The 15600-nt window shown below is 33.7% G+C and overlaps 2 protein-coding genes across 7 annotated transcripts; both read right to left on the bottom strand.

Moving 5' to 3' along the window:
* Positions 1-2716: 2716 nt before the first annotated feature.
* Positions 2717-14233, bottom strand: LOC115988056 (protein NRT1/ PTR FAMILY 5.10-like). Of its 3 annotated transcripts, none has more exons than XM_031111687.1 (4): positions 6338-6522; positions 5982-6199; positions 4798-5339; positions 2723-3644 (listed from the first exon to the last, which is right to left on the bottom strand). In XM_031111687.1, exons 1-4 carry the CDS (start codon positions 6453-6455, stop codon positions 2864-2866), a joined length of 1659 nt encoding a protein of 552 aa, XP_030967547.1. In that variant the 5' UTR covers positions 6456-6522; the 3' UTR covers positions 2723-2863. The 3 variants fall into 3 exon arrangements, with proteins under 3 accessions (XP_030967548.1, XP_030967547.1, XP_030967546.1); XM_031111686.1 differs by having other exon boundaries at positions 2724-3656; XM_031111688.1 differs by lacking the exons at positions 5982-6199; positions 6338-6522 and adding an exon at positions 14151-14233 and having other exon boundaries at positions 2717-3656.
* LOC115988057 (protein NRT1/ PTR FAMILY 5.10-like) lies at positions 10290-15259 on the bottom strand. Of its 4 annotated transcripts, none has more exons than XM_031111691.1 (5): positions 15106-15259; positions 14934-14988; positions 14150-14313; positions 12271-12802; positions 10290-11082 (listed from the first exon to the last, which is right to left on the bottom strand). In XM_031111691.1, the coding sequence occupies exons 1-5, from the start codon at positions 15218-15220 to the stop codon at positions 10290-10292; spliced, it is 1659 nt and encodes a 552-aa protein (XP_030967551.1). In that variant the 5' UTR covers positions 15221-15259. The 4 variants fall into 4 exon arrangements, with proteins under 4 accessions (XP_030967551.1, XP_030967549.1, XP_030967552.1 ...); XM_031111689.1 differs by having other exon boundaries at positions 12271-12811; positions 14123-14325; positions 14946-14988; XM_031111692.1 differs by having other exon boundaries at positions 14150-14325; positions 14946-14988.
* Between the last annotated feature and the right edge of the window lie 341 nt (positions 15260-15600).

Raw genomic sequence — 15600 nt, 5'->3', positions numbered from 1 at the left:
CCTAAAACGGTTTATTTGGTGAAAGAGAACTGCACTCTTTTATTGGATGTCTGCTATAGGTTGCTTCCCTTCTCTCTCCCCCAACCCCCCCCCCCCCAAAAAAAAAACACAAAAAAAAGGGTTTTGATGCATCCTCACTCTCTCTCTTCTTTTTTACTGTTACAAACTTGCAGTTGACAGATATGGTTTATGGGTATTGCTCAAAGCTTCTGAAAAGCTCAATGCTTTACCATGTCAAGCCTCTATTAACATTTAAAACAAACCTACATCTTATTTGTTGAAGCTCATTTTATAATTAATTTTATCCTTATCTTCTAATGAACCTTGTAAACCGCCCTATCTTAAAAACTTTGTTACTATCCAGAAAGTTGCTTCGCAATTATGTTGACAATACAAGCTCTAAACCCTTTTACAATTCCAAACCCTTTAAATTATCATTTATCCCATCCTTAGCAATCAAATTAGATATTATAGAAAATTCCCCAGCTTCTTGTGCAATCTTCTTCTTCTTCTTAATGTAGGAAACCTTTTTAAAGAGGAGCCCTTTGGACTCGCCTTCTTGTGCAATCTCCTTAACTAAAACATCTAGTTTTAATAACTTCAATAGTTTCGCCCTTTGAAGCTATTCACAGAATAAACAAAGTGCCTAAATATCTGCCAACTCATGCTCCATTTTAATCTCAAACCAAGCCTGCCTCCTTGCACCTTTACAAACCTCCTTAGTGACATTTTTACCTCGCATTTTGCTACCAATGAAACTATTATAATCAGCCCTAAATCGTTAGCTCTAAACAGGCTACTTTGTAATAGCCCTAGCAAACCTTTAATTCACTAACCACACAAAATGCCTTTTCTTTCATGTTAGACCCATGAAGTTAAATGTCATTCAAGTCCCACTGCATACTTGTAGGCAGTATCACTCAATTAGCCCATGCTCTACTATGTCTGGAGAAAGTAGCAAAGGGAATTGTGTGGGTCCAAATACCCCAAGGAAATGGTAAATGATCGACACAATTAATTTATAGAATATGAGCTAATAGTTTACAATGGGGGAAAACTAGGTTGACAATCAGGTTAAAAGAGCTAACAGACACAAATTGGAACTAATATGAATCAACTTTTATTATTCTCTTCATCTTGGCCAAGGTATAGGATCATACAATCTCTCTCTCTCTAGATCCCCTTCTTAGGTGGAGGAGGGTCCTATTAATGCTTGGGCTGGTTATTCAATAATAAATGTAGCCCTTGGTAGGTGGGAACACCTTTTAATGCGAAGGCTACAGTTGTTAAATGTAGGCACTATATTCTGGTTTGCTGGGTGTATTTCTATTGGATTGTGGCCCTCCCCTAGTTCTTCCATGGTTTGCTTAAGTTGTCAGTCGTGTACCAAGGTTCTGAATCTCCTTGGTAGGTGTTAAACTGCAGCAAAGACCATTGTTGGGCTAGGATCCATGGTCTCACCCTATCATGGTGCTCAGTCATCCCTCCTGTTGGTACATTAGGTTAGGCTTTAAGCTTCACCACCTATAGTACTTCACTACATAGAGTTGCTTGGAGTAAGCAACATTAACTGTTAGAAGGAGAATCGCAAATTCCAAACCAAACTTTTTATTAATCTATATTAAGCCTTCTACAAGAGTGGATTATTTGACCTTTATATGGATTCCCAATTAGATCATTAAAGAAGAAGAAGCAAAAATAAAAAATAAATAATAATAATAATGTAACTATATATATATAAAAAAAAAAAAAATCAAATCCTCCTAATAACATCAATTAGCATCAAGCCATGAGTCAGGAATAAAAATTTTGCACCTTTAGCCTTTGCACAAGCTTATATAAAATGTTGACTTTCTTGAGAGCATTCGATTCATATATATATATATATATATATATATATTTTAATAAAGTTTCAACCTATAACATCTGATTCTGATAATTATGTTTTTTATTATGAGGCCAAGACACCGATCGATTTTTTGGCGTAGGCAGAGATTGAACCTCATATCTTTTATTCAACCATTAGAGACTTTACCCGTTGAGCTAACTTGAACCCACTTGCATCCAATTCATACGTTGATTGTTCATAAGATAGTCAACATTGCATATAAGATGCCATGTATGGGAATTTCTTCCATGGAAAGATATTAGAAAAAATATTAAAGTATTGGAGAAAGTTCAACTTGGTCTCTCAACCATTGATTGTGTCAATTATTCACTCAACTTTCCAAACCAGTACAATGTCATCCCATAGTTTACCACCTATTTATCTTTTGATAGAACTAATAGTTGACTTAATTTTTAATTATTTTACATTTTATATAATAATCGTTTTGCATGCGCTCAATTTGCCACATTAGCTAGTTTTGTATAAACTTAAAATGGTGAGAAAAACTAAGGATCAATTGACATTGGAAGTTAAGGGACTAAATTAACATAATTAATGATTGAGAGACCAAATTGAACTACCAAGAACTTGAAATTTGACACGTTTTATCAACTTATACGAATTTATCATTCAAGGTAAATAGGCTATAGATAAGAAAAAATCTCAATCAACCAATTTGGAGCGACATTTGAATTCAAAATAGGTTTAGCCTATCCAAACCCATTACAAATGTATCCTCACAAAACTAGACCCAAACTTCAAAAAGTCATGACCTTGAAAGTTGAAAGGGAAAGGAACCAATTTATTATGTCTTAGTACATCATCATTTTCCTTCCACCTGTTTCTTCTTTTTTTTCTTTTTTTCTTTTTTCAATGAATTTCTTCTTTTTCACTTTAATTTAACAAATAACATAGAGCATTCACATGCCAAAATACAATTTAAATTTACTTACAACAAAGTGACTGAATTTAAATTTAAATTGTACTTGGCCTATTATAAATATAAGATTTTGCAAAATACAAGTAGGCAGTAAATGCAACTGCACTAATTCCAGCAAGTAGCCAATAAAAATAGTCAAGATGTGCCCTATTAAGATTATCAGCAAACCAACTATCTTTTCCATCCCCGCCAGTCACCTCCTCAATGACAGAGACAAGAAAGCTGCTTAAAAAATTCCCGACCCCCAAAATACTAAGATAGAGGGCAAGACCAACACTTCTTAATTCACTTGGGACCTGATCATAGAAGAATTCTTGTAGCCCAACAATGGTGAAAACATCAGCAATTCCAGACAAAACATATTGAGGAAGAAGCCACCACACACTCATTGGAATAGTCACATCTGGCATATTAACCAACCCATATTCTTTAGCAGTTTTGAGCCTTTTTATTTCAACTAGAGCTGCAACTACCATGCAAATGATAGATAAAAGCATCCCAGTTCCAATTCTCTGTAGCAGTGTGATTCCAAAAGGTTTAGTGGTGATAGCTCTTGCTATAGGAACAAAAATACGATCATATACAGGAATGAAGAAAACAATGGCTAGGCCGATAAAGAATTGTAGTGAAGCAGCTGGTATCTCAAAGCCACGAAAAATTGCTCTATCAAGAGTAGCCCCTTGCTTGGTAAAGAAAGTTGAGGTTTGTGCAAACACAATAGCATAACCTAAGCTCGTAGCCCAAATTGGAATAAGTCTAAGAACGGCCTTTGCTTCTTCAACATCACTAATAGTACATACCTTGCCTTGCAAGGCTCTGTTAAGGAACCTGTCACATTAGTGGATCCAAATCATTCTATAAAAGGAAATTAGATCTAAAAAAGGAATTAAAATTTGTTTTCTTGATCTGAAAGAAGAGCAATACTTGTTCATTAGTTAGGAAACAAGTGGTCTGACTGTTTTTTAATTAGTAATATATCAAAATTCTGATAGTTTTCTAGAAAATTGTCTATAAGTCCCAAGCTAATTCAGTGGAGCATAGGTAAAATGAATGGTTTACGCAGCAGACTAGCTCTAGCGAATTGGTCAAGTTAATTGTGTTCAAGTTCGATGTTTTCGGGTTTAGGTAAGATTGGGTTCAAGTCAGCACTGGGTTGTACTAAATGTGTTGCAAAACCTATAAGCTATAACCCTTATACATTCTTTTTAGGGTCAGGTCAATCAAGTTTGACCTTTTTTTTCACATGCAAATAATAATAATAAGTAAAAATGAAATTTGATCAAATTGACTGTATTCTTTTCAATACAAATAAGTGAATAAATAATAAAAACACTCTTAAGTAAAGTTAAAATAAAACACTTTTTTTTTTATGAGAATACACAAAATTTTAAGTGTACATAGTCTGTGGTTCACTAAATTGAAGTCTTCAAGGCTCCACTATGTTAAGAAAGAATCTTTAAGTGTTCATAACAAGAATAGAGCTTAAAAAAAAAAAAAAAAAATTTAAAAAGTGAAACTGCAAAAACATTTTTTCACAGGATCAAAGAGCCAAAGTAAGCGAAAGTTTTTCCTTTGAAAATAAAAAGAGTTGACCCATGTGACTTGCAGATCGACCCGAACAGATATTTCAGCAAGTCTGGATTTAGGTCAACCCATTTTTTTTATGGGTACAAAAGCCATACTAATACCAATACCAATATTTTTCTTTTGGGCTTATTAAGTCCAAGTCTAATATTATTATGTATACTCGAAACCCATAAATAAGCTTTTGGATTAAATATGTTTATTATATGTTAGAATAATGTTTTAATTTTCTTCTCCAAGTATTATCTCTTCAACAAGTTAACCTCCTGAACCCTTTATATCATATTTGTATACAAAGTTTCTTTTTTTATTTTTAGGACAAGAAATACCATATTAAAGAGGTAGTAAGTCTTTAAAATAAAACTGAATATTATTGCTCTCTTACTTGAATTGTTCAGAGTTATGCTGCGGCAAGGTTCTGCAAGCTTCCTCTTCAATAGCTATTTCTGATGGTTTAGCCCGCCGATTCTTAATTGCGGTAACAAACACTTGACCGATTCTCACAAATGGGCTTTTCACCTCTTTGACACTATATCGATAAGTTCTAGTACCAAGAAAAAAGACACCTAAGGCAATGACCATCGCAACACACGGGATTCCATATCCTAGACCCCAACTAAGGTTTTCTTGTACATAGGTTAGGATCAACATTGCCACAGAACAACCTGCACATAATCCAAAATACCACCAATTGAAGAATGAGCTTTTGGCTCGGCATTCCACCGGATCTTCTCCATCAAACTGATCAGCTCCAAAAGCTTGAACGCAAGGCTTGTGTCCACCTTGCCCAACTGCTACTAGATATAGAGAGATGAAGAATAAATTCACTTGGAGCTCGGAAGAAGCTAATGTAACTCTGTATTTGCCCACGTAATTAGAGGTACTGATAGAAGGAAGCATAGCTGACAGAGTCAGCAAGCCTAGTCCCTGTGATAATCCCAATCTAAGTCATGGATGGTTAAAGTAAAAAAAAAAAAAAAACAAGCACCTAAGTTTAAAATATAATGCTGAAATATTGATGTTTAGTTTGGGAAGATTTGGGTTTGAAAGCTGATACTATCCTGTCATAAAACCGTGTGTTGTTTGAAAGACCTTTTGTTTCTATGAAAATGTACTAATAATCTCTAGCAGATTTCTTGCATGCAAAGGCTTTTGACATTTTTGAGGAAGAGGATTGAGCCAACTTTGGCAATACTCTCCATTTTGTTCCTTTCTTTGGCAAAGGTGGGTAGTTCTTATATGGGTTGGGTTTGTATCGAGTGCATTAACTGCTGCGACACGTTAAGATGAGGACATATATCCATCTCCTAACACGAACAGTGCACTAATGTGGACACAAACCATGTCCTTCTTACATAGCCTTTGTGGAAAAGTCAAGACCAGGACAATGGTTGTCTAAGGTTTGCTATAGGAGTTATTTGGAAAACAAGTGCCGATGCACTTGTGTTGCCTATGAGATCTTTGCAAATTGCTAGTTTTTCTGCTATGAAATTGATATTTGACTTCTCTCCCACTTTTGGCAAGGGATGCTTAAATGGAATTAGGGGTGGGAGCGAGAGAGATACGCACCAGAATGTAAATGCAAGAAGCAATAATAATAGTGCAGTAACGCCCCAGATAAGAATCAGCTACGAATGCTCCTAAAAGAGGAAGCAACGATGCCGTCCCTGACCAAGTGTTGACATTCTCGGCTGCAGTGGCTGTTGATTGCCCCAGCTGCTCAGTCAAGTACATGACCAGGTTGCAGCTAATCCCATAATATGCAAACCTCTCCGCCACTTCCACACCTAACATATATAAACCATCATATTCATACATGATACTAATTTTATGCCCAAAAACACAAAAGGAGATGATCGTCACATTTCTTAATTATTTGAGAGATTTTTCACTTTGCTGAATTGATTTGGGTGAGACTTTCTTACCTATGATGAAACATGCAGACCTCCAACCTCCGGAATTGGATCTGAGGACTCGCCGGCCTTTGTAGTCAACGACGGCATTTGCAACTGTGTCTAATAGCAGTGGCGTTTCAATGGACATTTCTTAAACCACACGACAAAGTTAACATCCTCACACAACCCCACTTTTTGAAATTTGAGAGTTCAGTTGAAACAGAGAGAGCAAAGTGTTGCTTCTATATCTACTCTTCTTACTTAACATTGATTGTAGTTGGTTGGTGGCTTTGCTGTACAGTAACTCCTCTTTCAAATAAAAAGTATAAAAAAAACTTACTTTTACTATTTGTTTATGCATAAAATTTATGTATATATACTTTTAGAACCTATATTAATAATTGATCTAGTTAATGTGTGTGTTAAGTACATGTTAACAAATTTATTTTTAGAAAAATTTTATTAAGAATTGAAAAAATTATCAAAACTTTTTAATTTTCTATAAACTTTTATCAAAATTGGTTTATTATTTGTGTGTCCTTATGACACACATTAATAAAATTCATTAATAATTTATTTTTAAAAAAATTATGAAAAAAAAAAAAAAAAAAAAAGGTAATTCATAGACTCTTCTTTTATATACTACTGAATGCGTTTTTTTTTAGGGAAAATATTTTGGCTGAATGTGATTGCTTTAAATGGTTGTCAGGGTTGACTATACTTTATTGTACTACTCCCGCGAGAAGCACGCTGAGTTATTATAATTGAATAATTACCCCCATATTAAAAATAAAATAATAAAAAGTGCTGCCCCACTTTCAGAATTAATAAAATGTTAATTTTGTGCAATCATCAAGGACAACACCAATTCGTACACTCTTATTAAAATTTGAATATGGTTCTAAACTACATAGATATTGGCTGTGGTAAAAAGATGAAATTTGGCTGTGTGTGTGAGTAAAAGTTTGGCTGTGGTGAAAAGATGAAATTTTCTGTTCTTGAGAATGAAACGCAAGAGAGAGAGAAAGAGAGAGAGAGAGAGTTTGGCTGTGGCAATTAGGGTTATAAATGAACCAAGCTATGAACAATTCGGGCTCAACTCGATAAAAAGCTTGTTAATGTTTGTTTGTTTATAAATAAGTTAAGCTTAAGCCTTAGTTTTAGGCTTGTTTAATAAACAAACCAAGTCCAAGTAAAAAAAATTGTTCATGAACAAGCTCATGAGTCATTAGGCTTGATACATAACAATTCTAGTATAAACTCAATTATAAGTGTATATGTGTTAGCTAAATATATTCATTACACATATCTTAATAAATTTCTCAAAAAAAAAAAAAAATCTTAATAATGACATGGCCAACATGAAACCACTCCCTATATTACCTTAATTTTTTTCCTTCCCTTTAAACTAATCAAGAACCATTTTAGACTATAGTTACATTTAAAAATAAATAATTAATTAAGTAGGCCACATATGATCCTTCTCTATCAATCATCTAAAATAAAGTTATGAAACATGTTAGTATTTTCTCACTCATAATAGTTACAAACAAACATTTTTCTAGTCTTTGACCTTCTAACGTGAATATAAAAATTATATTTTGAACCATTGCTAAAACTATAGATAAAGAATGATAAATGAATGAATTTAATTATGTAAATTATTAATTTGAATAATAGATAATCATAAATAAGATTAGATGCATGATAAATGAGTATATTTTTTTTTCTTAATTTTAGAGATTTAAGCATTTAATAATGTAATTTTTTTTAGATCTCAAGCTCAAAAACTTGACCTGAGCTCGAGTTTGAGCTTGATATTAAGCTTGAGTTTAACTTGACTAATTATTCAAGCTAAGCGAAGCCAAGTTAAGCTTAAATTTTTTACTTTTCCACAAATTCAAACTCAAACTCTATTTTTAAACTTGTCACAATCATTGTTATTGATTCCGTTCCGTTCCGACCGGAACGGTCGGAATTTTTCGTACCGGTATGCAAACTGGTACCGGAATACCTCACATTCCACCTCGGGTCAAATTTCGGGTCGTTTCGGTCCATTTCGGTCATTCTGGCCAATTCCGACCGAAATGCAAATTTCGGCCAGTACCGGATTTGGCCTGTTATTAATTTTTTTTTTTTAATTTTTATTTGGGAGTTCTTTTGGGAGTTTTTTTTATGATGAATTTGATCCTTCCCTCATGGATGATGATGAGGAGGAGGAGTACATCTTGTATTATTTGATATTTAGTTATTGTCTTGTAATCTTCTTATTGTGTGATATTAAATTGATGTTATATTTCAAGTTATTGATATTTAAGATTTAAGAGTTAAGACTAAATAATTTGTATTATTTGATATTTAGTTATTTATTTATTAAAATTGACAATTTTACGTTCTACAAGAATATATATAAATTATTTTTTAAAAATTTCGAAATATCTTGAAATAGTACGTCGAAATCGGTTGGTACCAAAATATTCCATTCTATTTGATAAATCAAAACGGGTCCAAAACGGTATTAATAACAATGGTCACAATCTCCCACCAAACTTGAATTTTTAATATTTTTTTGACAAGACCAAAGTTAAACGTGTAGTACTCAGCTCGTTTACGTCCTAGTGGGAATGGAGAAGTGAAAATAAGACAAAATTGAAAACTTCAAAGAGTGGTATTGCTGTAGAAGTATAGAACTACTGGAAGTCTATGAAGTGATTGAAGTGTAGGACTAGGATGTGTGGTGGAAAATGAAAGAGGTGGGCCATTTCATTTTTCTATTTTTATTCTTGAGTGGTAGCCATCAACAGTCAGGCTTCAGCACAGCACCTGACTTTTTTTTTTTTTTTCCTAACTCTCGTTTAACGAATAACGTATCTTTCTATCTTATACTAGCTTAATATTTAATGATATTACGTTTACGTTAACTTACATTAACAGTCATGTAATTTTCATCTTCTTCTATATAGATTTTAAAATAGTTTTTAACAATTTCAAAATACCAATAAATATAAAATATTTCTCAATTCTATCTCTATTATAAAGTCCACTTCTTATAAATTTAATTCTACCACTAACCTCATCACACGCACTTTGCGCATGCAATGAGACTTTTATTTTTAATCTAGTGAAAACATTAGGCTTAGTGGTCCTATTTTATTGCAAAAAAAAAAAAAAAATACTGTCTTTGTTTTTTATATATAATTTTTATTTTAAGAATTTAATTTATAAGTGGATAAAGTAATTTGACCATATTTTTTAGGCAATGTTTTAGTGGGAGTTAAGATTATATTTTTACTAGATTGTCTTTTAGTTTTGTTTTTACATAAACATAAGGGTGTAAGGGTATTTTTTTAACCAAAAAAATGAGGATCCCAAACAGAAAAAGCCCCTTAAATAATAGTATAGATAAAGCCCACATTTAGTTCCTCCCCTTTCCCCCACCTTCTTTGCAGGTATTAAACTACAGCAAAGACCATCGCTGGGCTAGAATCCATGGTCTCACCCTATCATGGTGCTCGGTTAGTTCTCACTATTGGTACATTGGGTCGGGCTCTTACCTTCACGACCTATAATACTTCACTGCATAGAGTTGCTTGGAGTCAGCAGTGTCAACCGCAAATTGGAGCAACATTTGGAGCAACATTTCAGTTCAAAATAATCCACTCTCAAATTCCAAACCAAAATTTGGAGCAACATTTGAGTTCAGAATAGGTTTAGCCTATCCGAACCCATTACAAATGTATCCTCACAAAGCTAGACCCAACTTTAAAAATTCATGACCTTGAAAGTTGAAAGGGAAAGGAACCAAACATATTATGTCTTAGTACATCATCATTTTCTTTCCACCTGTTTCTTCTTCTTCTTCTTTTTTTCTCTTTCAATGATTTTCTTCTTTCTTTCATTTTAATTTTAAAAAATAACATAGAGCATTCACATGCCAAAATACAATTTAAATTTACTTACAACAAAGTGACTGAATTTAAATTTAAATTGTACTTTGCCTATTATAAATATAAGATTTTGCAAAATACAAGTAGATAGTAAATGCAACTGCACTAATTCCAGCAAGTAGCCAATAAAAATAGTCAAGATGTGCCCGATTAATATTATCAGCAAACCAACTATCTTTGCCATCCCCGCCAGTCACCTCCTCAATGATAGAGACAAGAAAGCTACTTAAAAAATTCCCAACCCCCAAAATACTAAGATAGAGGGCAAGACCAACACTTCTTAATTCACTTGGGACCTGATCATAGAAGAATTCTTGTAGCCCAACAATGGTGAAAACATCAGCAATTCCAGACAAAACATATTGAGGAAGAAGCCACCACACACTCATTGGAATAGTCACATCTGGCATATCAACCAACCCATATTCCTTAGCAGTTTTGAGCCTTTTTATTTCAACTAGAGCTGCAACTACCATGCAAATGACAGATAAAAGCATCCCAGTTCCAATTCTCTGTAGCATTGTGATTCCAAAAGGTTTAGTGGTGATAGCTCTTGCTAAAGGAACAAAAATACGATCATATATAGGAATGAAAAAAACAATGGCCAAGCCGATAAAGAATTCTAGTGAAGCAGCTGGTATCTCAAAGCCAGGAAAAATTGTTCTATCAAGAGTAGCCCCTTGCTTGGTAAAGAAAGTTGAGGTTTGTGCAAACACAATGGCATAACCTGAGCTTGTAGCCCAAATTGGAACAAGCCTAAGAACGGCCTTTGCTTCTTCAACATCACTGACAGTACATACCTTGCCTTCCAAGGCTTTGTTAAGGAACCTGTCACAATAGTGGATCCAAATCATTCTATAAAAGGAGATTAGATCTAAAAAAGGAATTAAAATTTGTTTTCTTGATCTGACAGAGGAGCAAGACTTGTTCATTATTGGGAAACAGGTGGTATGACTATTTTTTAATTAGTAATATATCAAAATTCTGATAGTTTTCTAGAAACCTGTCTATAAGTCCTAAGCTAATTTAGTGGAGCATAGGTAAAATGAATGGTTTACGTAGCAAACTAGCTCTGGCAAATTGGTCAAGTTAATTGTGTTCAAGTTTGACATTGTCGATTTTAGGTAAGATTGGGTTCAAGTAAACAATGGGTCGTACTAAATGTGTTGCAAAACCTATAAGCCATAACCCTTATACATTCTTTTTAGGGTCAGGTCAATCTAGTTTGACCTGTTTTTCTCACATGCAAATAATAATAATAATAATAATAATAATAATAATAATATTAATAAGTAAAAATGAAACTTGATCAAATTGGCTGTCTTCTTTCAATACAAATAAGTGAACAAATAATAAAACACTCTTTAAGTATAAGTTAAAATAATACACAATTTTTTTTTTTTTTTGATGAGAGTACACAAAATTATTTTAAGTTTACATAGTCTATGGTTCCCTAAATTGAAGTCTTCAAGGCTCCACTATGTTAAGAAAGAGTCTACAAGTATTCCTGACAAGAAAAGAGCTTAAAAAAAATAAAAAAAAATAAAAAATAAAAGAAGTGAAAGTGCGAAAACATTTTTTCACAAGATCAAAGAGCCAAAATAGGCGAAAGTTTTTCCTTTGAAAATAAAAAAAGTTGACCCAAGTGACTTGCGGATTGACCTGAACAGGTATTTTAGCAAGTCGGATTTGTGTCAACCTAATTTTTTCATGGGTAAAAAAGTCATACTAATACCAATATTTTTCTTTCGGGCTTATTAAGTCCAAGTCTAATTTTATTATGTCTAGTCGAAACCCATAAATAAGCTTTTGGATTAAATGTGTTTATTATATGTCAGAATAAGGTTTTAATTGTCTTCTCCCAGTATTATCTCTTCAACAAGTTAACCTCCTGAACCCTTTATATCATATTTGTATATTTGTATACAAAGTTTCTTTTTTTTTTTTTAGGGACAAGAAATACCATACTAAAGAGGTAGTAAGTCTTTAAAATAAAACTGAATATTGCTTTCTTACTTGAATTGTTCAGAGTTATGCTGTGGCAGGGTTCTGCAAGCTTCCTCTTCAATAGCTATTTCTGACCGCCAATTCTTAGTTGCGGTAACAAACACCTGACCGATTCTCACAAATGGGCTTTTCACCTCTTTGATACGATATCGATAAGTTCTAGTACCAAGCAAGAAGACACCTAAGGCAATGACCATTGCAACACAGGGGATTCCAAATCCTAGACCCCAACTAAGGTTTTCTTGTACATAGGCTAGGATCAACATTGCCACAGAAGTACTTGCACATAGTCCAAAATACCACCAATTGAAGAATGAGCTTTTGGCTCGGCATTCCACCGGATCTTCTCCATCAAACTGGTCAGCTCCAAAAGCTTGAACGCAAGGCTTATGTCCACCTTGCCCAACTGCTACTAGATATAGAGAGATGAAGAATAAATTCACTTGGAGCTCGGAAGAAGCTAATGTAACTTTGTTTTTGCCCATGTAATTAGAGAAACTGATAGAAGGAAGCATAGCTGACAGAGTCAGCAAGCCTAGTCGGCTAGTCCCTGTGATTAATCCCAATCTAAGTCATGGATGGTTAAAGTAAAAAAACCAAGCACCTAAGTTTAAAATATAATGCTGAAATATTAATGTTTGGTTTGGGAAGATTTGGTTTTGAAAGCTGATGCTATCTTGTCATAAAAACGTGTGTTGTTTGAAAGACCTTTTGTTTCTATGAAAACGTACTAATAATCTCTAGCAGATTCTTGTATGCAAAGGCTTTTGACATTTTTGAGGAAGAGGACTGAGTCAACTCTGGCAATACTCTCCATTTTGTTCCTTTCTTTGGTAAAGGTGGGCAATACTTATATGGGTTGGGATTATATCAAGTGCATCAACTACGCCGAACTCGTTAGGATGTAAACATATATCCATATCCCAACATGATCGGTGCACTAATGTGGACACAAACCATGTCCTTCTTACATAGCCTTTGTGGAAAAGTCAAGACCAGGACAATGGTTGTCGAGGTTTGCCACAGGAGTTATTTGGAAAACAAGTGCCTATGAGATCTTTGCAACTTGCTACTTTTTCTGCTATGAAATTGATATTTGACTTTTCTCCCACTTTTGGCAAGGGATCCTTAAATGGAATTAGGAGTTTATTTGGTTAGGTGAATAGAAAAAGTAACAAGATAAAAAATAGAGAGGGGATGAAAAAGAGGAGAGACAAAAGAGATTTTAATTTCTCTCTTCTCTTTTGTATTTGATTAGAGAGTAGAAAAATAAAGGGATAAAAAATAGAGTTTGTACAAATTTACTCTCATGCCCTTATTACATAACTTATTTTATATAAATATTTTATAAAAGAAAAAACTGGTCATATGTATAATGGTTCAAAGTTAGGAAAAAAAAATTCAGAAAAAAAAAAGTTTAAATGTGAGTAGCAACTAGCAAAGAATCTAGGAAAAAAAAAAAGGTTCAACGAAACAAAGACAAAGAGCCAAAAAAGAAAGATTTTTTTTTTAAAAGAAAAAGGGAAAAAGAAACAAGGGTCAACGTCAGACAAAGAACCCATAAAAGGAAAAAGAAAAAAAAAATTAACGTAGCAAAGAAGAAGAAAAAAAAAAAAGTATAAACATTGAATTTTCTTTGGGAGAGTAAAAGGGGTAGAAATGTCATTTTAATCAAACCACTTCCCTCTCCATTTTCTCTCCAATTGGGGGCTGAAAATTGGTGTGCCATGGGAGAAAATAAGCCTCATCATTTTTTCTCCTCCAAAATAATTTCAACCAAACACCTTTTCTACCTAAAATTTTTCTTATTTTCTCTTTTTTATTTTTCATACTCTCTATTTTCACTCCCATCAAACATAGCCTAAGGAGGAAGAGAGAGATATACGCACCAGAATGTAAATGCAAGAAGCAATAATAATGGTGCGGTAGCGCCCCAGATAAGAATCAGCTACGAATGCTCCTAAAAGAGGAAGCAACGATGCCGTTCCTGACCAAGTGTTGACGTTCTCAGCTGCAGTGGCCGTTGACTGCCCCAGCTGCTCAGTCAAGTACATGATGAGGTTCAGGGCCGGCTGAAGCTATAGGCCACTTAGGCAGTGGCCTAAGGCCCCCACTGATAAAGAGGCCCCCAAATAGTAATAATATATTATATAATATCCCATCAAAAAATTGTATAGTTTGAAAAAAAATTGTCTTAATCTTGAATATTTTCTCACACATGAAACTTATTCCGATATTGATGGCTTAGATTTATTTTCAGAACTAAAAGTTTTAAAAGAAGTTTTGCAAATAAATGAAAACTCTTCAATTAATGTACTAAATTATATAAAGAGGTTAAAATCTTTTCCAAATGCATGTATTGCTTTCAGAATATTACTAACTATACCTGTTATAGTTGCTTCTGCATAAATAAGTTTTTCAAAATTAAAATTAATAAAATCCTATTTAAGATCAACTATGTCACAAGAAAAATTAAGTGGATTAACCATATTACCAATTGAAAATGAAATGTTAGCGGAACTTGAATGCAAAAATTTAATTAGTAATTTTGCCTCTCAAAAAGTAAGAAAAATAAATTTTAATTGAAAAAAATATATGAATTTATAATTAAATATAATAAAAGGCCCCATTTAAAGATTTCGCCTAGGGCCTCCAAATTCATTGAGCCGGCCCTGATGAGGTTGCAGCTAATCCCATAATATGCAAACCTCTCAGCCACTTCCACACCTAATATAAACCATCATATTCATACATAAATACCATTTTTATGCCCAAAAACACAAAAAGGGTCATTTAAGATCTTTCACTTTTTTTAATTGATTTAGGTGAAACTTAATTTCTTACCTATCATGAAACATGCGGACCTCCAACCTCCGGAGTTGGATCTGAGGACTCGCCGGCCTTTGTAGTCAACGGCATTTGTAGCAGTGTCTAATAGCAGTGGCGTTTCAATAGACATTTCTCGAAATTTGAGAGTTATTGAAACTTTGAAACTTGAAACAGAGAGAGCCAGAAGTGTGGCTTCTCTACTCTTCTTGCTTCAACAATAATTCAACATTTTCATGTAGGTGGTAATTGGTTTGTCGCTTTGTTGTACAGTACTTCCTTTTTCAAAAGAAAGTAGTAAAAATAAAAATAAACAATTGCTTTTGCGTGTGCCTTTGCATTTGCGTTTGCGTTACTGCTTTTTTTTTGCGTCTACGTTTACGTTTTCTTGGATGAAGGACCCACAAATATAGGGTTTGTTTGGATAGAGCTTATTTTGCTAAAACCAGGACCGGCTCTATGGTGGAGCAAAAAATGCAACCGCCTAAGGCCCCAAGTAAAAAAAAGGCCCCT

Source organism: Quercus lobata, chromosome 4, assembly GCF_001633185.2.
Source record: "Quercus lobata isolate SW786 chromosome 4, ValleyOak3.0 Primary Assembly, whole genome shotgun sequence".
Classification (NCBI taxonomy): Eukaryota; Viridiplantae; Streptophyta; class Magnoliopsida; order Fagales; family Fagaceae; genus Quercus; species Quercus lobata.
This window is presented reverse-complemented; position numbering and strand designations above follow the sequence as displayed.

Coding starts and splice junctions, on each gene's coding strand:
- LOC115988056 (XM_031111686.1), bottom strand. CDS start 6,455: ATGTCCATTGAAACGCCACTGCTATTAGACACAGTTGCAAATGCCGTC. Junction 5,340..5,981: donor CTTCTTGCATTTACATTCTG/GTGCGTATCTCT, acceptor GGATTATCACAG/GGACTAGGCTTGCTGACTCT. Junction 3,657..4,797: donor CATAACTCTGAACAATTCAA/GTAAGAGAGCAA, acceptor CTAATGTGACAG/GTTCCTTAACAGAGCCTTGC.
- LOC115988057 (XM_031111689.1), bottom strand. CDS start 15,220: ATGTCTATTGAAACGCCACTGCTATTAGACACTGCTACAAATGCCGTT. Junction 14,989..15,105: donor GTCCGCATGTTTCATGATAG/GTAAGAAATTAA, acceptor GGTTTATATTAG/GTGTGGAAGTGGCTGAGAGG. Junction 12,812..14,122: donor ATCTCTCTCTTCCTCCTTAG/GCTATGTTTGAT, acceptor GATTAATCACAG/GGACTAGCCGACTAGGCTTG.